The sequence below is a fragment of the Hippoglossus stenolepis genome, chromosome 14, assembly GCF_022539355.2.
Source record: "Hippoglossus stenolepis isolate QCI-W04-F060 chromosome 14, HSTE1.2, whole genome shotgun sequence".
Classification (NCBI taxonomy): domain Eukaryota; kingdom Metazoa; phylum Chordata; class Actinopteri; order Pleuronectiformes; family Pleuronectidae; genus Hippoglossus; species Hippoglossus stenolepis.
In genome coordinates this window covers 21,489,273-21,511,089 of record NC_061496.1, presented here as the reverse complement: position 1 = coordinate 21,511,089, position 21,817 = coordinate 21,489,273, and the positions used below count along the sequence as shown (strand labels likewise).

Genomic DNA, 21,817 nt, shown 5'->3' with positions numbered 1-21,817 from the left:
TATTGTCATTTCGAAAACGGAAAAGACAAACCCGGTCAGACTGAACACCAGAGCTGCACATCGACTCCTGTGGAGAGAGGACAGGACAGGATGACGAGTTGAATCAGAGCAGCACTGTAGGTGGTGGACAACGTCTACAACACTGTTTTGATTATTATATATGGTTTTGAGGGACATGGTGCATTTCACTAAATTGATTAATAGATAATCGCGACACTACAAAATGTTTAACTCTAGTCTTTAAGTATGTTTTTTACAGCAGTATAATTATGTATTTATTTATTTACTTTATTGTCTTGTCTGTTGTGTGGTACTGACCCAAGCAGAGTTAATTTCCCCTTAGGGACAGTAAAGAATATCTTTCGAATCCGATCTCCTGTATCCTCGCAATGCTGGCGTTTAGTCAAATGTGACACAAACAAGATCGATGCCTTGGGAAAATACAAGATCACCGCAAAGATGGACACTAAAATGCAAATAAGGTTGGCCCAAAACCACATTGCAGCAAACTGTGAAGGCTGAGCTGAAAAGGATGGGTCTAACATGCAGAGAGGCCCAACATGTAGCCCAGGACAGGCCTGGATGGAGGCAGATCATCGATGCCCCTCAAAGCGGATAAAACAAAGAATATCTAATCTAATCCCAAAACAAGGGTTTCACGTTTCCTCCAGGGCCCCATGGTAGATCAATCTGAACGATCTGAATAACTACACCATTTATAGGGAATTGCAACCCTAGGAAATTGTGAACTAGAAAATGTCAATAAATCCACTCAAAATTTAAAAAAACGTATTTTCCATTAAGACACACACAGAAATATCCAACATTGTTGTTAATCAAGAGGTTTGTGACTCGTCGGATTAGAATGTTCGTCTGTCTGATCTGTGTTTTGTCGCTGGATGGGAGCAGACAGTCGGCTGAAGTAGAAAACGAAGGGAGAGGGGAGGTAGAAGGTGGAAGTATCAACACAGAGAAAGAACTGTGGCAGACTCCTGGCAGGCGCTGTCATTTTTTTTCCCCCTGGGGGATTAGCTGAGGTTTCAGGGTGAATGAAAGGACACGAAGCTGATAGATGTGAAGACAGACATAATAATTTTCAGTGAAAACCAAAACAAACAAAGCCAGGACATATTGTGAACAGACTCGGAGATGATACATGTTCATGATGAAACTGATGGTATAATATTAATGTTCTCCAGGGAATGACCTTGTTTTCCAGAGAAGCTGTTATCAAAAAACTCATACATAATAGACAAGTAATAAGAATAAAGCTTTATGTAGTAGGTTTGTAAGCATGTTTTCAGAATATTGTTGACACTGAAAAATGTAGAAAACAATATACATCCAAAATAGAATTACTGCCTTGCAGTCGTATGCCATAGAGGAACAAAAGCCAGGAGTTGTGATAAATTTGTGATATAAGCGCATATAAACAAACTGAATTTGTTTAGCTTGGTTGTTCTTGTTCTGCTGCAGATTGTCTGTCCGTCTGCAGTGAAACGTGTATATTATGTACAGATTATCAGCATTTTTATTGAATTTTATGTTTTATTTTAATAATAGTTCATGATAATCTATTGAATAGCTGTTGCGGTGTCAGGGAGGACAAAGTGTTGGACAGAGTAACCAACAGTGTCATCCAAGACCGCTGCTGACATGACTAAAAATGAAGAGAAGAAGCCATTGTTCCTTTCCACGCTTCACCCTCTTCTACTTGAAAACAACCAGAAGCAGCAGAGGAATGAACCACAAACAATCCAGTCAGTGATTTGATAATCATTTTATTGAACAGAAGAAAATATAACTCAAAATGAATGTATTAGACTGTGGTTCTTCATATTAAAGCATTGAAGCTCATCGCTAATAAAGTGCACTTTCAGTTTACAGCCAAAACGGAGACTTGGATTCATCTCCTCCTTGCCTTGCACAACGAGCTCTATCAGATCCTACCGGCTGCAGGACCGAGCTCTCATAGGTAGAACACTGTCACAGTAAGATATACAGACGGGTGACAAACGGAAGGAAACACCTGCAAAATGAGCAGAGCCAAGAGGATGACGATGGCCCCCCATCTATGCCCAGAGTGATCAGTGAAATGTGTGATAATGACAATGAATCACATGCCAGGGCCTTTGTGAACCAGATCTTGACCCAACTGAATAATCACGCCCTTCAAAACACCACATAAGGGAATATCTTTTGGAAGAATGGCGTCCATCCCACCAGTAGCGATTTGTAGAATCAACGCTGTGGAGCACTGAAGCTCTTTTACAAGCTCCTGGTGGACCAACATCTTCCTAAGACACGTCCTGTTGGGTTTTCCTTTTAATTCCTCCCCCGTCTGTATAAGACCAAGTGCAACAACTGAGCATCCCAGTGCGGGCGAGTGCATAAATGTTCATGGAAGATCAGCACATGAAAAGTCCCTTTCTTCTCACCTGAGTCTCAAAATATCTCAGACAACTCCTGCTACTGTTTTCTACCGTGGCTCAGCTCAACCCAGTAAAAGCAACATGACAGATGGGGACCTCTGCACACCGTCCTGATTGACTATGTGATCAAGTGATTGTAAATTAGCACATTACTTCTGAACAGGGTTTCATTAATGCTCAGCTAAAATCTTGCACTTTAAAAAAATATTATTTTGTATATTTCCAGACGTGTTTTTCTACATAATATACATGTACAATTGTATCTTTACAAAGAAAATAATGTTCTGTTGCAACGTCAGGATCGACTCCAGTTTGGCACGCATTCCTCGTGACTTCACCCGCTGACAGACTACACGGAGGAGACGGCACATAAACAAGCGCACCCCGAGTTTCACCGTTGTCACTCTAAATTCTGCCTCTCCTGTATGGACGCAGACAAAGCAGAAAATGAACTCTATTCCTACCTCTTAATTATAATGAGATGTGTTTGAAATGCTAATTTCCTCTGATGTGCAGCAAACAGGAATGTCATTCACATGAAAAAAGGAAAAATTAACAGTTCTTCCATGTCGCTCTATTCTACAGGGCAGGTCAACAAACCCTTGGGAAAACATCTACAGTACAAGGGATATATTGTATTACTCAACAATGCAGCTTGAATTTCACCTCTGGAATCCTGGGATTTAGGTTTCAGATGTGCTACGTATGACACACACACACACAATCAACATCATCAAGGTCAGAGACAAACCCAGAGAGAAACACAACGCTGCGGATCAACATAGGAATGAAATTTAAAAAAAAGAAAAAGAATGAGAGAACATTGAAGCTATGATCCCAGCAGCTTGTGTGCATTCCACATTGCGAAATGGGGGCATTTACTTTGATATCACGAGCACTCACACACAGCACTGGGTAAAAAAAATAATCATCCCAAAACAAACACGTCTACTACCAACATTTAAATGTCCTGTATATTAGTCTCACTGGGAAAATTGCACATTGAATCAATTCACCTCTTATTGCACTAGTTTCACTTTTTCATGTCAATCCAAAGATTATTGGAAGGTCGTGTCTCGCTTGCATTAGGTTAATCCGTCATATTTATTTAACATGCAAAAAAAAACAAAAAAAAAGGAAACTGATAAAAGCAACTTTTTTTAGCTGTCATATGAAGTTGTGCATTACATACACCACGTCCTTCACACTGAGGTCTTCCACCTCACAGTCCTATCATACAGGGCTTTTAAAAGAGCCACGTTACACAAACACCTTTATTATCTAACGGTCGGTATTAGAAATAATATAGCAATAAATATGTTAAGTTCAATAAATAGGGGTTTTCTATCAGAACAAAAAATTATAAAGATGCAGCTGGTTTGAATGGAGATTTAACTGCGCTCACACTCAAATATAAGCCAAGCTTTTGCCAAGATTTCCTGCGCTCCAGCATTCAGCTCATCTCCTCACGCTCACGCTGAGCGCATGTGAGACATCTGCTATCATACTTCTTCTCTATGTTTTTTCTTTGCAACAGGTCTGTTAAAATTCCCCAACCAGTAGAGTGCCAGGTTTAGTGGGTGTGTTAGCTTTACATCATTGTGAATGCTGTTTCTAGCAACTACAAAAAAAACACAGACAGAACCCTGTTTCTCTTCCTCCCCTGTATTTTATGGGAACAGCACCAACAGCAAAAGTAACCAAAAGGTGGTTCCAGGTAATTTCCTTTGCATCACTACACCTGGCCTTCTATTGGTTGGGGAATTTTGATACATTTACATACATGCAAAAAAATCTAAGCGCAGAAGAAAAAATATGAGAGCAGACATTTCACACATGCACAGAAGCAGCCTGAGTGCAAGAAGAAGAGCTGAAGCTGGAGTGCAGGAAAACTAAGCACAAGCAGGGATATTTGAGTGCAAGCACAGGGTTTTGAGTGAGAGCATGAAACTAATAAGTCCTTCTCTCAAACTGAAGGACCACACTCTTGAATAAAGAACAGGAAAAAAAAACCTTAAAAAGGGATATTTTACCTAAAAATGATTGTCTACTCAGCACTATGCTGATGGAGGCGTGGGTGAAGTGTTTGAGTCCACAAAACACTCCGGGACCTTCATGGGGAAACTTTGTTGCAGCAGAATCCAATACAATTTAATTCAATGGTGAGTCCTTCTTCAGATGTAATAAAACTGAAAAAACACAACATGCCTCCATACTGCTCCTGTGGTGTCATCAAAGTGTCCACAAGCCCCAACATTCATATTCGACTCAAAATAAGATGAGGTTTTTAGCCCCAAAGTCTAACGGAAGTGGCTAAGCTAGCGGACGTTAGCATTCCCCGACGGTCCTTGTACACATGGTGTAAATGACGTCGTTTCGAATCGAATATGAATGTCGGGGCTTGCGGACACATGGTTGACACCACACGAGCAGTATGAAGTAATACCTTGTATTGGATTCTGCTCTAACAAAGTTTACCCCTAAGACTCCTCAAGTGCTTTGTGGACTCAAACACTTCACCCACCCCTCCATCGGCATACTGGTGAGTAGATGAGTGAATTCTCATTTTTGGGCGAACTATCCCTTTAAGGCTTTCCGTTCCTTTGTAGTGTTTAAGTGTCAAAGTATTGGTTCGTATGTGGTTCGATATAACATGAGCTGTCACGTTGACACAGTGCAGCTCACAGAACGAAACAACCTCTAGACTGTTAACAAGTTACTCAGTTTAGGTAGTTGTTAGCTTGTGACTTCTATAATGAATGCTAACGTATTGCTTCAGATTCTCTCTATGCTTTGTATACAGTGTTTGTCTCCAACTTCATTCATGAACACATCAGAAGGACAGTGACGGGGACAATGAAAGGAATCATGTGGGGGAAGGGGACGTTATATATAAATAAATGATATAGTACAATTTCTGACAGCTGTCTGTATGTGCATCAGACCCTTCACCTCATCTCGTTCCTTGTAGAGAATCACCTCCTTCTCCCACTAGTCTATACCAAGCACGTACACTCCATTTTGTTTCTGTCATGCTGTTGAGCATTTTTGCTTTTGTTTTAAAGTGCAGTCCAGATGCAGGTGACTAAAACGCACAAAGAGAAAGATGAAGTACAGATAAACCCCAGAGGCTGATGACACTGGGACTGGCAAAGGAATGGCACATGTGTCAGAGAGGTCTGATGTGGAGGAGGAGCAGGAGGAACAGGAGGAGGCGGAGGAGGGCAGGAGTCTGGGGTCTGTTGGGCTGAAGGTAACATACAAATAGTTTCATCCTATTCAGTCTCATCCTCTGTCAGCGCTCAGTCACTCCCTGGACTGGTAGAAGAGGATGTATCCTGACTCAGAGTTCTTGGAGATGTCTGAGGTAAGCCCGTAAAACTCCTCGATGGCCTGGGCGTCAATTTTCTGCAAAAACAGAAGTGAAATGTAATTGATGAACAAAAACAACAGTAAAAGCACAAAACTGATAAGTCAAGGAACATGCAGCAGACAACAGTGAGAGAGAGAGAGAGAGAGAGAGAGAGAGAGAGAGAGAGAGAGAGAGAGAGAGAGAGAGAGAGAGAGAGAGAGAGAGAGAGAGAGAGAGAGAGAGAGAGAGAGAGAGAGAGAGAGAGAGAGAGACGCACCTCCACAATGTCATCATCAAATAGCAGCCAGAAGCCATGACTCTTCACTATGGTGATGTAATGACCTCTGTTTGGACCACTGAGGAAAAACACAGAGACATTAGATGACTCTAGATGTTTTCAGTCATGAACCATGAACTTGGTCCGGACATTTACTAGAGATTGCCTTTCACATATGAACATCAAAGTACCCTAACGTAACATAGTGGGAAGAGCCTGCAGGAGGCGGGTCTTGACACGATGTACTCATCCCCAGCGTCAGTTCTTATTTTTTTGCTCAGAAGAGTTCACAACAACGAATTATCCATAGGCAAATTCATTCACATTACATTCATCACATAATTTTAGTTTACAGCCCATCGTCACCGGCGTCTGCTCATATCACCAAAAACTCTCTTGCCATCTTCGTCTGGGTCTTCTACGTACTGTACATCTCCATTTTTTCACCCGGGGATATTTGTTTTCTTTTTGTTTTGTTTTTTCATTTTTGCGTCTGTCATGCGTTAGAAGCGACATCAACCCTACTCCGCTCGCACACAGTAAATCCAGCGTGGGATTTCCTGCTGTGCGTCTATATCAACTCCTCCGGACTTTCTAAGGACTTAATACTAGGTGGCCAGGTGGAGAAAGTCTTATAATATTGCTAACTAACAGGCAGATAAACACAGACTCCAACATCCTCCTTGATGGAGGTAAAAATTAATATATTTTCTTGATTATTGAAAACAGAACTGTTAATGTCAGAGCTTATTGATACGATGTTCATTCACATATTGAGTGCACTAAACTTCATGCGTAAAATGGGTGGGGTGCCCCTTTAATTAATTCTAGTAACGATGAACTGTACCTGCCACAGTGAACCACCACAGCAACTAGATCATACATGCGATCCAGGTTGACCGCGTCCCCAGACGTGTTGAACAGACGCAGTTCCAGGGGGAACACCACTCTGTAGGACAGCTTGGTGTAGCGGTGCAGCTGCTCCATGTACTTGAACCTCTTCAGGTGCAGGGCCAGGATCATAGGAAGCTTCTTCACACGCATCCTGCAGAGAAGGACACACGTGTTCAGTGTGTGTCTGACACATCACGGCGCTGATGTGAGCCCAGTGCTTTACTGACCGTTTCTGTGCTTCCTGCTTGCTGCAGCACGCCTCACAGTAGTATTTGTACTCGCTGCACAAAGTCTCTGTGTTACTGAAGTCCCTAGAGGGGGGAGCATGCCACAGGAGGCTCAGTTATTTACCTTCAATTAACCAGGCAATGACAATGACAATGTAGAAGACAGTCCACTGTCAGCTAGGGTGGGTATTGTTTGGATTTGTTTCCGATACCGATGCTAAATCAATACATTTAAAATGGTTCTGGTGCCTTAACAAAACGACAATCGATGATAACAGCTTTTTTTATTGCTAAGGTACATACATACATATACATACAGAAAACTCTAAACAAATTAACATAACAAAATCACATAATAAATAAAACGCAAAAGCATTTTGTTGTCATGTCAACTGGAGTTTGAGGTAGCTACTAGCTAAGTGTAGGCTAACGTTAGGTGCTGCCAGAGCCATGTATGTGGTGTGTGTGTGTGTGTGTGTGTGTGTGTGTGTGTGTGTGTGTGTGTGGCCACCAGAGTTCGGTGTGATGTTAACCAGGCACGTGTTGTTTATGTTCTAGTACAGAGCTCAGGCACAGAAATCAGGCATTAAAATCTGTATTGTGAGTTGGTCCAATAGGATTTCAGAACCCAACCCTACTGTCAGCCTTGTAGCTGTGACTGAATATGCAACGGGGTTCAAAATTGTAAGACCTTGTATTTATTACACATTGAACCTAGTGCATAGTAAATAGATTCTACCTGAGACAGTGTGTTATTGATGTGTTCTGCTCCACATCCACAGAAAGATCCAGAAAATCCTCGTCTTTGCTGCTCACCTGTAACACACAGGGAGAAGGAGGAGACTAAACTGTCATTTTCTGTGGCTGAGTCGGTGAGGATAAGCGCGACACACACACACACACACACACACACACACACACACACACACACACACACACACACACACACACACACACACACACACACACACACACACACAGTCTTTGAAATGCTTATTATGCTGAGTAGATTTTGTCTCCACACAGTGCATCGCCTCAGTGTTTGCAGGGGTTGTTCAGGGCAACTCGTCCCACTCCTCGCCCTCAAATTTGAGGACAAAGCCTCTGGCGGTCCTGACGTAAAGTGGGTGGTCAGAGTCTGCCGGTTGTGCTCACTAAATCAGTTGGTTTTTGTATTTTGCATCGCTCAGCATCTCTGCAAAGGGCTTATCCCTTTTTCAGACTTATTCAGGAGACATCTGAGTCAGGGTGATACAGGGACTTTTCAGGAGCTTAGACAGAAAACATAAAATGTTCTAACCATCTAATAGAGCTCTATAAAATTAAGCAGGGACACTGACCGTTTCACAGTTGAGGCAACGCGTCTCATTGGTCAGTGTGCCTTGGAAGATATCGTGAACCCATGTGGGCTCTGTCTTGTTCTCCGTCTCTGTCTCCGTGGTGACGCCGGTGCCATTGTTCTTGAGGCGTCCGTTCTGCCTCTCCTGCTTCTTCTCCTCCTGCAGGATGTCAGCCACCGTGTTCAGCAGGTAGTTCAGAAATTCGTGTGCGTCCTGTTGCATGTAGTTGTCAAACAGATCTGGAGGGAGATACAGAACAACATGAACGATGATGACTCAGACGGAGATCAAGAATGTACAGTAACGTCAAATCTTTTTGGCCTCTGTTTCCAGCCATTTAATAGAGGGAGTATCTGTCCATTCTGATATTTACATTTCTGGACTTATTCCTGCACCTTGCAGGCCTATACTAAAGAGATTTAACACACAGAGAGATATTCTATTACAGCTGAATTACTCCATATAAAAAAATATACATTTAGCATTTTGGGAAACAGGCTTATTTGTTTTCTGTTTATAAGTTGGATAAAAAGATGATACCTATTTTATATCTGTCTGCCAAGTATAACGTTATCATCCATGATCTATACTGCTTATGCTTTAAGGGTTGGAGCCAATCCCAGCTGACCCTAGGCAAGAGGCAGGGAACACCCTGGACACCAATGTATCACTGGGCTGACATATAAGCTGCGTTCAGACAAGCACTGAGAACTGAACATTTTCCTGAAATTTTCCATAGGGGCTGTATATGAGAACGCAAATGTCCAAGTCAGTTGCTCCAGACATTTTCTGGAACTCTTCCTGCAAGCCCCCCTAAGTAAAATGGCCGTAAAATGTCAGAGTGAGTCCATGTGAGAATACAGTAGGAAAACTTGAGGAAAATGTACAGCAAGGGCATGTGTGTACATGTTTTTAGGAGCGATACACTGATGAAGATGTCGACTTGGAAAGAAAAAAAATTGAGCACTAAGAGCCGATGGTGTAATAAACGTTCATGTCTGAAAACATCTTTAGAGACAAATAATTTTACACACTCACATCAACACCTACAGACAATTTAAAGTGTCAAATCAACCCAATCCCCAATCTGCATGTCTGTGGACTGTGGGAGAAAGCTGGAGAACCTGGAGAAAACACGAGCAGACACAAGGACAACATGCACACTCCTCACAGAAAGACCCCGGATTAACACGATTTGAACCAAGAACCTTCTTGCTGTGAGGAAACTACTGCACAACCATGCAGCCCAGTATAACGTATGTTTAAGCCAATTAGTGAGCATTAGATGTGCAGTTTCCTCCTGTTTCCAGTCTTTATGCTAAGCTACTTTAAACCGCAATTAGCTATAAATACATTACATACAGAAGTTTAGGGATTTGGTATATAATTCTGTATAGAATCCAATAGCATATCATATAATATCTGTGATATCTCTCTTCGCTTTCCTTTTTCTCATTCTTATAAAGACATGTGTTATTAACCACATCAATAATGACAACTGGGGATGTAAATCAAATCAACAGGCTCCACTGACGCTATCAGCCTTCGTACACGCTCCTATTTGACAGATCTGTATGTGAAAGGTGAAAACTGAGAAGAGGGGGATCAGGGGGAGAGAGAGAGAGAGAGAGAAAAAATGAAGAGGCGAGCAGAGAGGAGGCAGCTGACCGAAGCCGGGTCCTAACAGAGATTGCATTGTTCATTCACATAAAGAGCTTCCTCAATATGGAGAGCAGAGAACAGTCGGCCTCTCTGTCAGCTCGACTCTGAATGACCTTATCACCAGCATACACCTGTCCTTCACCTCAGAGCACATTAAACAGGCACAGCTACCGGACGACGACACAGAACCACGCATCTCCGCTCCCCGACTGTCTGTGAGTGTGGAGAGGTGAACTGTGTGGCTGGGCAAGAACAAATAATAATTCAAAAAAAGTTTTTTAGAGGAAATGGTTACAGATGCTTTCATTTTAAGACTTTGAACAAGATGCTTCCAGAAGTCCATATCCCACATTTATGTAGACCAATCAGACATTTGTAAACAAAAACTCCCAAAAAATGTCAACAAAATGTTTTGCTCTGCCTTTCACAAATGACCAGTGACCATGTCCACCGTCAACGTGCAAAGTGAGCGCAGGTCAGTGGGGGAGGGAGGACATGCAGCAGGGGAATACGGCACGGTAAAAGGACACTGGACATGCAATGTGCCCCTGCCCCGATGCCGAGGTAACAGTAGCAACCATCCTGCAGTGGTGGGTCGGTATTGTTCGGTACCTCCGGTACTGTATACGAAAAGAGTACCGTGAAATTTTGTAACGAATTTTGGTATCAGTTCTCTGGACATCCCTGGATATCTGTATCCTTTTTTTCATGTCTTTCACGCCATTTACACAACCATTCACTCTGACAGTTTACTAGGGTGCTGGGATAAATAGTTGTCCGGAGCAACAGAATATTTCACAACCATATCCATTGTTCAGTGGATCTCTGAAAGCAGCTAGTCATATACAAATATAATGTTCTTACCGTTCTCTTTCCGTAGGCGGGAGATGAACTTCTTGGGTGGGATGACGCCCACTTTCTTCTTCTGCGTGGCGATGGAGTGGAAGAGGTCGGCCAGGCATGTGAGCAGGTTCTCCTTCTTCTTCTGCTGGGCTTTGTAGGCCAGCACGTTCTCCCGGAAAGGCCGGCAGAAGTAGAGAGCCTGCAGCACTGAGTTACAGTAACATGTGTTTCCGAACTGGAGGAGGGAAGAGAACAGAAGGATACGAGGAGGACAGAGAGAAGGTTTCAGTCCATAAGTCAGTGTAGCTGGGGGAAAAATACATGCGCTCTTTTGTTTTTTCATAGACTGTATATAAAAATGGATCACTTGTCTCCATTTCCTACGATCCAGAAATGAATTTAGATCAATGGATCGCATTTGGAGCCAGAGTGGGAGCAGCAGCCATTGGGGGATGGAGCCCCACTAGCAAGATCCCGCTGAGTCATACACTCGTCCAATCATGAGTCAGTCTCAGCTGCCAATCAGGATGTTTCACCTCATTTTTATGGCATTAAATAACTAATTAAAACTAAACTTACCGCAAAAGTGTGATAACAGCTACGCAAAATGACAGATACCATCTTTCAGAAAAATAACAATTATTTGATGTTTACTTTAACATAACTTTGGCTCCTGCCCATTCACCATCATGGAGGAGGTGGGGTTTGTGACCTGTACTGCAGCCAGCCAAAAGGTGGCGATCAAGGCACTTTGGCTTCACTTTTGGGGAGCTTTGATGTCATCCATCTTTATATATAGTCAATTAAATATTCATTTGGCAGACGCTTCATCTGTTGTGTTGAGAAACCTGGGTGTTCATGTCAATGTCATATTGCATAAACACAACATGCTTTGATTGGCCAACAGACTCACAAACAACACTGTTGATTGTGTAATACATCATCCAGTAAACACCATGACTCACTGGGGTGCTGTGGCAGTTTGTTTTGAAAAATGACACCAGTGTTCGGTCATTGACCTTTGTTCATGTATGAGAGGACTTAGCGATACTCACATTGACCAATCCAAAGTAGTGTTCATTGATTGGAAATTGCTCCGGGCCGATGTCTTTCTCCAGAGCAGAGGCATTGGTGCCCTGAAAGGACAAAACAGGAAAAGGTGGGATTGTGCATTAAGTTGTCGTCATCTCTATCATCTCATGTGACACAGTTTGCATATTAATGTTTATGGAGAGTCACGAGGCTGAAACCAAAACCTAATTTGTAAGTCTTTGTACAGCCAAATTAATATGGAAATATTGTGTTCCCAGCAAACAACAGGCTACTGAAGCTTCAGAGCACCAGCAACTAGATCAGAGGTTCTCAATGTTTTCTTGATAGAAGATAGAAAATCTTCTCGGGACCTCCTCATATACGTCCCTTGAAATAATTTGACATAGCCTTCTTTTCCATAGATGTGAAAGAACAACACAAGATATAGAAACATGGAAAGTTATTAAACATCTACCTACTAATTGCACATACGTCTGTCTATGGAATGCATATCTCGCTAACCATTCTACTTATCGGCTTAACACTTGGCATGTGTATTGTAAATAGCCTGAGAGTGTGCAGTGTAGAGTTGTGTGCTATTTGGACACGTGATATGTTCAATATTAAGTCCTCTGATAAACTACTGAAGTGGTTAGTAGTGGCAGCCTGCGGCCAATTATATCCAACCTCATTCTCATCATTCTGATAACAGGATTATGTTTATTACACCATATCGGACAGACTGGTGATGATATCCAGCAATGCTTTATATGGAGCGGAATTACAGAGCTTTTATTATGACAAGTTGTGAATTTAGGTCTGATGATTGTGTCGATTGCTTGACCTCCGAAAACAGTCAACATTAAATGTATGAAAAAATAGCAGTAACAGTAATAAAGCAGATCCGTTTCATTTTATGAAGAACATAGACTATAAAATCTTCATGCAGTGTACCAGGCCTGGGACAGACACCCAGGGAGCCATTGACAGCTCCACTAAGTCCGCTGACAGTGTTCACTTTGGGTCTTTTCATACATTCAAAAATTATGTCTTACAGTTTTTACCGGCTCTGTCAGTGATTTACTGCTCCTCTCTGTGTCTCTATCCTTCATGCTGCACACCGCCAAACAAATCGAGCGCGTCCCGCCATCTGCTCCGGCTCTCCATACATTGTCTAGGTTTCCAACTTCTGTTGTTTATATCCAGTCTGAGTTCACACCTGTCCAAAGACACTGTGTGTGTGCGTGTGTCTGGCTGTCTGCGTGTCAGTGAGAGAGAGAGAAGTGAGCAGTGGAGTCTGTGTGTGTGTGTGTGTGTGTGTGTGTGTGTGTGTGTGTGTGTGCTGTCGCCTTTCCCTCAATCCCTGGGACTATCATACAGAAGCTACACAATTCTTTTACAGTAATCAACTGCTTTTAGTGATCAATTTGGACCAGGACAAATGTGAGACGGCCACCTCGAAATTCTCTCTGCAGGAAAAACCCTGGAGGTCAAGAGAACAGACTTGTTTAGAACAGGCTCTGCACTAGTATATTAAAAATATTCACCAAATCGATACAGAATATCCATATATCAGGATCATTAATTTCAGAACCACTGTACTAGATTGACCCAAAATGAGAAGTCTCTTTCTAGTAAAGCATAATTGATCAAAATGATCTTTCCTCTAGAGTGTACAACATCCTGCTCATTTTCATTCCTTTGCTTTCCTAGAAGAAAACTTCCTGTCAAAACAGAAAAAGGATATGGTCTCAATAGGCCCATGTCTAAAGTCAGGAGTATTTATCATCTGATTGCTGGGACAGAGCACTTATCTGTTGTCAGGCCCTTTTCACATCAGACCTCAAAGCCTTTTCCAAATGAACCTCAGCTTTGTCGAGCTAACACAGACGACAATTTAATCTGGGGGAAGGCTTTGACTTTCAATGACCATCATTTCTCTCTGTCAAACCAGACCGTGAATAATACCTCTTTGTCCGATTTTCTGCTTCCAGTCTAAGATGCTGCAGCGCGTACGCAGGCACAAGTTCATGCACTGCACACACAACCAGGTTCTCGTCTTGTGTGTAACACATTGAGCCTTTAATTCACAGACGCTGGGCAGAAAAGGTTTGCCAGTCGTGAACGAGAACGTCCGTGAAAATCCACATACAACATTTGTGTGAGACATGAAGTCTCCACACAACGTCGACTGACACCTGAAGCCACATTTTGACATCTGAGCTCCTCATTATAAAGAGCAGGCTGTGGCATCATTTATTTAGAAGGAAAAAGAAATAATCATCAGAAGGAAACAAGGCAGATCAGGACGATGTGAACTGTGAGCGGTCGTCATGACTACCACAAACTGTCGCCACCTGTCTGGAGAGGGAAACATTCAGACTTTGCATCAAGTTCATTTCTTTCTCGAAAACTGAATATGTTTGGCTTTTGGCCTGTTAGTAGAAACAAACAGGTAATCAATCAACAGTTTTGTATCACTATATCCTGTCATGTTTTACACAATTAATCAATAACTCATTGAATCAATTAGGTGAAGCCCTAATTAGAAAAATACTCAAACGCTAATGTTCTGACTATAATCACCCAGCTTCACAGAGGACTGGAGAGGTGTACTATACAATGACACATGGAATGGGACAAAGCCATACTGCCTATATCAACAACTTAGTGATTGTAACTGATTGTGGCTCATAAAGGTAGAGCCACTAACTAGAAGGTCACAGGTTTGATCCCCACTTTCTCCTGTCAGCATGCACTGGACAAACCCCAAAACTGACAGCTGCCTGTCAGTGTGTGAATGATGCCGAGATAGAAAAAGTGCTCTGTACAGAAGTGTGAATGGGTGAATGTGACTTGTAGTGTAAATTGGTTTGAGTGGTCGGCATGACTAGAAAGGATCTGTATGAATATAACAGACCTGACCTGGTGTGAACCTGGGTTCATGTCATGTTCATTACATTTGATCCGTGTTACTGTTGGTTTCACAGTGGAATTTAGGGAGCAGACTTTATTCTTTTTGAATGAAATACGTCCTGTCATCATCACCTACGTGGGCTGTTGTCAATTCGGCTATTGGATTCACTACCTTTTTTGAATAGAGTGCATCGACAAAAGTCTATCTGTTTGAATGGAGAAATGAATGAATGGTCTCCTTCATTCATTCATTTCATTGCCTCTGAAATATCAATATGGTTTTACTACCAACTAAATGAACGTCCTCATTGTAGACTATAAGCAATTCTGTGACCTGCTTCAGCTTCCTTTTCTATCGTCGATTGTTTGATGCTGTTTCAACTTCCTGCAATTTGCCCAAAAGTCTTCAAACGATTCAACAACATGTTTTCACCCTGCAAACGATCTGCACCGTGGTTCAGTTTGATCTGGACTGAGACCACCTCTTTTGGTCGGACTGCATTTTGGTCAATTTGTCCAAGGCAGCTTTCACACCTGTTATTTTGGTTTGGACTAAAATGAAAAGTTGCAGGTCTGGAGCAAACAAGGAAGCTATGAAAGCGCCCTGACTCCAACTAGCGCTAATTTTCAGTGCACCTCTTTACCTGACCTCCTGCACTTTGTCTCACTGAACAGATTTAGCACTTACTTCAAGCTCTCCCACTGTGCTGAAGGGATTTAATGTAGTCTCCCAGCTGCTTTGGATAAAAGTATGTACAAAAGGAGTAGATGTAAATGTACAAAGTGTGTGTGTGTGTGTGTGTGTGTGTGTGTGTGTGTGTATGATTAGTGCACTCAGGACACTGACACAGGCGGCAGGCTCTTGACAACAGTATCCTTCTAAATAAAGGGAAGAGGCATTAAGCAGAGCCGTATAAGACTGTTCTTAGTGAACACGACGTAAACACAGATTAGTGCAGATCCCTGCTCTCTATGACCATGATGTAATGTGATCGTGTGACCAGTCCTCTGCCTCGTGCACTGCCTCATTCACCTGTCAATCATCTCTGACAGCTGCACTGACTGCACATGGGCTCTGCAGGATGCAACACACAGAGTCAACACCACTGAGAGGGAGCCCAGTATCAAAGGTCTGAGGCTCATTCATGTCAGGGTTTGAGAACCAGGACCTGCTAAAACACACATCCTCACAGTTTCCACCTGAAAGGAAGATGCTGCAGGAGGAGGAAGAAGAGGAGGAAGCTGAACATGCACCCTGCAGGAAGAGGTGTTGGATGAAGAGGATGAAGAGGGGGAAGAGGAGGGAGATGGGAAGAAGAAGAGGGGGGATAAACCCAGCAGATGGATGAGACGGACGAAGAAGAGCAGGCAGCTGGAGCATGCGTTCTGCAGGAAGAAGAAGAGGGAAAGAAGAAGATGAGGAAGCTGGAGCATACACCCTGCAGGAGGAAGAGGAGTGAGTGAAAGAAGAAGAGGAGGAAGCTGGAGCATGCGTTCTGCAGGAAGAAGAAGAGGGAAAGAAGAAGATGAGGAAGCTGGAGCATACACCCTGCAGGAGGAAGAGGAGTGAAAGAAGAAGAGGAGGAAGCTGAAGCATGCACCCTGCAGGAGGAGTAGGATGAGCATGAAATGGAAGAGCAGGAGGAATATGATGAAGAGGCGGAGGAAGAGGAGAAGGAAGCTGGAGCAGGAGGAGGAGGAGGAGGAGGGGGGGGTCACCAATGGACATCAAGTTCAACACAGAGGCTGCAGGCGCATCACTCACACACGCACACGCACACAGAGTGAGCTACTCACCATATTACAAATGGAGGCGATGTTTCTGACAGTCATTTAGTTCACAGTGTCCCCCTCACCACCATCTTCATAAAACAAACATGATGTGGGAGCGAGGCGACGCGGACGAGTGAAGCAGGTTTGCAGCCGCGGCTGGAGGCCAGACTGCAGCCTCCAGCGTCAGAGAGCAGGCGGAGGGACACGGAGCAGCATGCAGCCAGCAGGGAGCCGAGAGGCGGACAACACTCAGCGTCGAGCCGGCCTCATCCTCACACACGGCCCGGGAACACCGCAGCTACAGAGCGCATATGCATGAGAGAACCGTGGGGAAGTTCCAGGCAGCAGGTTGTTAGCAACGACCGGGAGACAAGCGTGATGTGCGGGGGGGAGAGCCCCGGTCCCGCCTATCCCGGGGAAAACTCCAGCGCTGATTGGTTCACGCTGTTATCATTTGATTGACCGGGCGGCAGGACCATACGCAGACTTGCACGGCTAAGCTCAGTTGAGCTGCAACCAATCATCAGCGACTCAACGAAACAATGGCTTCTGGGAAATGTAGTTGTCTTGTGGGACGCATCTAAACAGATATAGGGATTTTAAAAAAAAGTAAATATGCAATGTTACAAAATTTACAATATAAAACTATTCATAAAAAACACCAAAATACAAAGTGACAAAATTCAATCCCAGTCTTGATCAACCATGATTTAGTTACTGATTTAACTATGATCAATATAAAATTCAATAATGTGGTCTATAAAATAACAAGTGATGTGAGATGAAAGTTCACCATACAAAACACAGTAAAGAACCATTAGCATTTTTATTTGATAAACGAGAAATCAGTGATTGTTTTTTAAAATTGACCATGAAAACCACTTGTTTCAGCAAAAAAATTGCAAAACATACTAATAGTCAATTTACTATTTCATTAATAAGAAAACAATGAAACCAGTTGAGTTAAAGAGGCATTCAGTCAATTTCGTATTGTATCCTCACTGAGAGGGAATTCACAAAACATTCAATCAGAGTCAGTGTATATTCAAACTCACAGTGCGTTCACACATACTCATAGACATCAGTATCTGGCCTCCCATGAATCTGTAGTTCTGAGGGCGAGTTGTGTTGAGCACATCATTTAAATAAACTGCTTTCAGACACGTACTGAACTCCAGATATTCTTCTGAATCTATCTGGAGGGGCTCTGTGTGAGAACACAAATGTCTGGGTCAGTGGCTTTGGACAATTTTCCTGCACATCTCCTTGTAAAATGTCCAGAGCAGGTCTTAGGGTGCCCATGTGAGAATACACCAAGATATTGTCTGGCAAATTCCCAGCGAGCGACTGGGCATGTTTAAGATGTTTCTAACAAGCAACGGACCCAAAACTGGAAAGAGAAATAACACAAATATATCTGGATGTATAAGAGGTGTCACACACAGAGAAGACGCAACAGAAGAAGTCAACGAGAGCTTTTGTTGACAGGAGCCGATGACAGTGACATGTTCTGCCTCCTGCTGCTCGACCCAGCACCCCCCCTCACCTTAGAGCTCTGGACATTTTGCTGTTGCTGTGAACTCATCTGACCTGGATAATCTCCTGCTGCGTTCTTCATATGTGGAAGACAAACTCCAGAAAATGTCCACATCGGATTGTCTGGATATATTTTCATGTCTGAAGGCAGCTATCGTTTGCTGCAACTGGATCGCCGCCATGTTCTGAGACATTCCTCTGATGATGTCATCAGGGTTCATATTTCTGTTGAAGACTTCATTAAAAATATAAGTGTAGAGGCTCTTTATTGCTTAGAGACAAGGCTTTACACTCAGTGGTGGGCATTTGTTGGCATCCTTAACATTTTGTCGACTAAGTAACTAATCCTTTAATTTGCAGGTATTCTGGACCCTAACCATCTATTATGTGGCTGTAATGAAGAGGCAGGACATTAGAGAAGGTAAGTGTCCTGTCTGCAGAGCTCTGCAGGACGCCCGTGCCCTCAGGACGCTCCCCATTCACCACCGGCTTTGATGGCGCTTTCACAACAATCGACAACCCGACAATTATCTTCTTAGCATGTGAACAAAAAGAAAGGAAAACAACAAATAATTAAGATGAGCCCACTTCAAAAGGAATGGGAAAGGAGAGAGGAATGAAAAGTATTTAGAGAAAAACAAAGAACGACAGGGTGAGGATGGAAGAGGTTTGGAATGCACCCGGGGTTACTGAGACATTTGTTGATGAATACTTTTGATTGACATGTGCGGTAGCTCCAAATACAACACAATCCCAGACTGACTTTCTATTTCAGATCCAGTCAGTATTAATAGGAAAGAGGGGAACTGCCCCTTTTCCTGCTTTTATTGTCATTACCACAGCTCTTCACATGCTCTCTGGTGGAAACATGGATACAGATAATGTCCGCAGTGTAAAAACTACACCTCAAAACTTCCATTGACATGCTGAAACCAAAATAGGCCTGAAAACAACTCCAGCCCCTTTACATCTGATGTTCTATTCACATCCTTGTTTATGAGATCACATCTCTTGTCGACACTTCACATGAACAGTCTGTGTTTATATGGAGTTTTAATCTCTTTGTGTTTTCCTCCTCAGGTTTGGACAGAGCTGACAGGATCTCTGTATCCACAACACGTTTTTTTCCAGCCAGCAGGTGAACCTCAGAGGACCCTGTCCGCTCGCCTGAGTGGAGATCAGATGTGAGGCTGAATGTTTGGACTTTCATGTGGGTGCACATACATCACACACACACACACACACACACACACACACACACACACACACACACACACACACACACACACACACAGACAGACAGATAAGGAAACACTGGAGCTCAGACAGTGTTTCCAGTAAACGCGGCCGGCTGCATTTCTAAAAGCAAAGACGACCTTCCTGTTGTTCAGTTGCTACAAAGAGGAGAATGAATTATGCATCTTTGTCTGTGCTGCCAAAGAAATATTTCCCCGGCTCCGAGCTTGTGATTCATTGCAGTCCGGTGACATTTGGCTGCGGCCTGTGAAACATCAAGGTTAGGAACAGTCTATTAACATTGTTTTATATACGAGTTCACTTGTAACAGAGAAACTATTCTCGCTCGCCGCACCAGAGATGGTGTGTGTTCTGGGGACTGGGCGGATTGCGATGGCTGCAAATAGAAAATGATTCATAGTCTGAGTCTCAACACATGCTGTTAAATTTTTTAACCTTCACTTATGAATGCTTCTTTATTAAGCTGCATTCTTTGAAGTCACAGGGGGAATAATGACTGCACTAGAAGTTTTGACTTCACTTTTAAAACGTATCTCCTTGTCAGTTGCCTATGACACAAAGATTATATCAACTTATCTTATAAAAACATGCAAACAAACAATCACCATCTCTGCTTTTTGAATGGTTTCAAGCTGTGTGGGTACAGAGATAACATAGTGATAGAATCAGCAGGCCCACAGTTACTGCAATGAAAGATGATAGCGGGATCTGATCATTTAGACAAAGGTTCCGTTGATGTGACTCTGGATGTAAAACACAATCCAAGGTGACTACTGCTTCTTTCTTCATTTGTTTTTTAAACTTTCCCTGTGATGTGATTGGCTTCTGTTTGAAAAACATAGCATGTCTGTTTTTCCCCCCAGAAATAGGACAGGTTAGTGTGTGTGTGCCTGATTTTTGAAGTGTATATCTTCAAAAGCAACGTCAATCACACAAACTTTGTGTCAGTTTCCATCTCATGTGGTTTTATGTGTGTAAATTTGAGCTGAGATTTTCATAATTGTTGTATTTTAAGCCTGTTCAGCACTTTGGTAAATGTTGGTCTGCCTGTACGCTGGTCAACACATGTTTGCACTGACACAAGAACAATGTGACAATGTTGATATAGTTAAATCAATTATAGCCCATTACAAAAAAGCCTGCTTCTCCAATTTCCAAGTCTGAATGCACTCAGTGCTCGAGTCTGACTCCAAGTCCGAGTCATTAGAGCTCAAGTCGAGTCACAAGTTAAAGGTGTGACTCGAGTTCAGGTCCTGGACTCGTGCACTACAACACTGGCTGCAGTACAAAGACCCCATTCCCTGCCGTAACACTTACAGCAGGAGGGGACAGTGGGTTATTAGTCGCACACACTCTTGCTTTGACATCCTAAGTGGCCTTCGGTACACATTGTTCCAAACAGACTCATCTGTTCTCTAGTTTACATACACGGTACCCAGGCTTCTATAAACAGAGCAGTGGGGCATGATGGGTACTGCCCCCCCCCCAGCATGCTGCTGTCTGTCTCTAACTGACAAATAAACACTCCTGTAATACTGGTCATCACTGATGGTTTTTCTTCAGAATAGTTGCTAACCAGTAGTTTATTGAAGAATATTTGATTGAATGATCAGAAAATCAACACTGAGTCAAAGTAGATTTTTTACAATAATCAACAGGATATATCAACATACATATTTAATCAAAAATAAAAGAAATACAAAGTAGTTGTTTGCATTAGTATCCCCTTTAAAGATGCACCTGTAGCCGCAGTGTCAATAGAGTCTGTGGATATTTAGTTTTTATCACATCTGGATTCTACAATTTCCTCCCATTTTTCTTTGAAAAGCAGCTCAAGCTGCGGGAGGATTGTGAAACATGACACAGTCTTTAAATCAACTTTGATTTAATGCTGTAAAACCATAAAACATGAGACCTTGAAAATTGAAAACTGACGTCTTTCATGTGCATGTTTTGTCCAACTAACTGTCAAAACAAGTTAACATTCACACGAAACAGAGAGAAACAGAAACTCACATGTGAAAAGGTGGGATCAGTTACTGTCTGACATTTTCCTGAAATACCATTTCAAGCTCATGTATTTTCTATTGTTTCATAACAAGTATATAAAGAGGAGTTCACAGACCAGGACTACATCTTTTCCATCAAAATGAGCAGTTATACTCAGGTAAACCCACTAAAAAGGTGATTGACTTCTCTCTAATTGCTGCTGCACGTTGTTTCCAAGATGTAAAAAACAACAAGTACTCAAACGTTCATGGCTATTTACGCACCAA

General features: G+C 42.6%; 1 protein-coding gene across 1 annotated transcript; it reads right to left on the bottom strand.

Annotated features, from left to right (window-relative positions):
* Nucleotides 1–4,909: 4,909 nt before the first annotated feature.
* usp46 (ubiquitin specific peptidase 46) lies at nucleotides 4,910–17,146 on the bottom strand. Its single transcript, XM_035177324.2, has 9 exons — nucleotides 16,773–17,146; nucleotides 12,083–12,163; nucleotides 11,049–11,262; nucleotides 8,523–8,761; nucleotides 7,922–7,998; nucleotides 7,183–7,266; nucleotides 6,909–7,106; nucleotides 6,062–6,140; nucleotides 4,910–5,840 (listed from the first exon to the last, which is right to left on the bottom strand). Exons 1-9 carry the CDS (start codon nucleotides 16,806–16,808, stop codon nucleotides 5,739–5,741), a joined length of 1,110 nt encoding a protein of 369 aa, XP_035033215.1. The 5' UTR covers nucleotides 16,809–17,146; the 3' UTR covers nucleotides 4,910–5,738.
* Nucleotides 17,147–21,817: the final 4,671 nt, after the last annotated feature.

Excerpts from the sequence above, each read along its gene's own strand:
- usp46 (XM_035177324.2), bottom strand. The coding sequence starts at position 16,808 with ATGACTGTCAGAAACATCGCCTCCATTTGTAATATG. Across the intron at positions 7,999-8,522 it reads GTTGCCTCAACTGTGAAACG|GTGAGCAGCAAAGACGAGGA; the intron begins GTCAGTGTCCCT and ends TGTGTGTTACAG. Across the intron at positions 7,267-7,921 it reads TCAATAACACACTGTCTCAG|GGACTTCAGTAACACAGAGA; the intron begins GTAGAATCTATT and ends TCCCCCCTCTAG.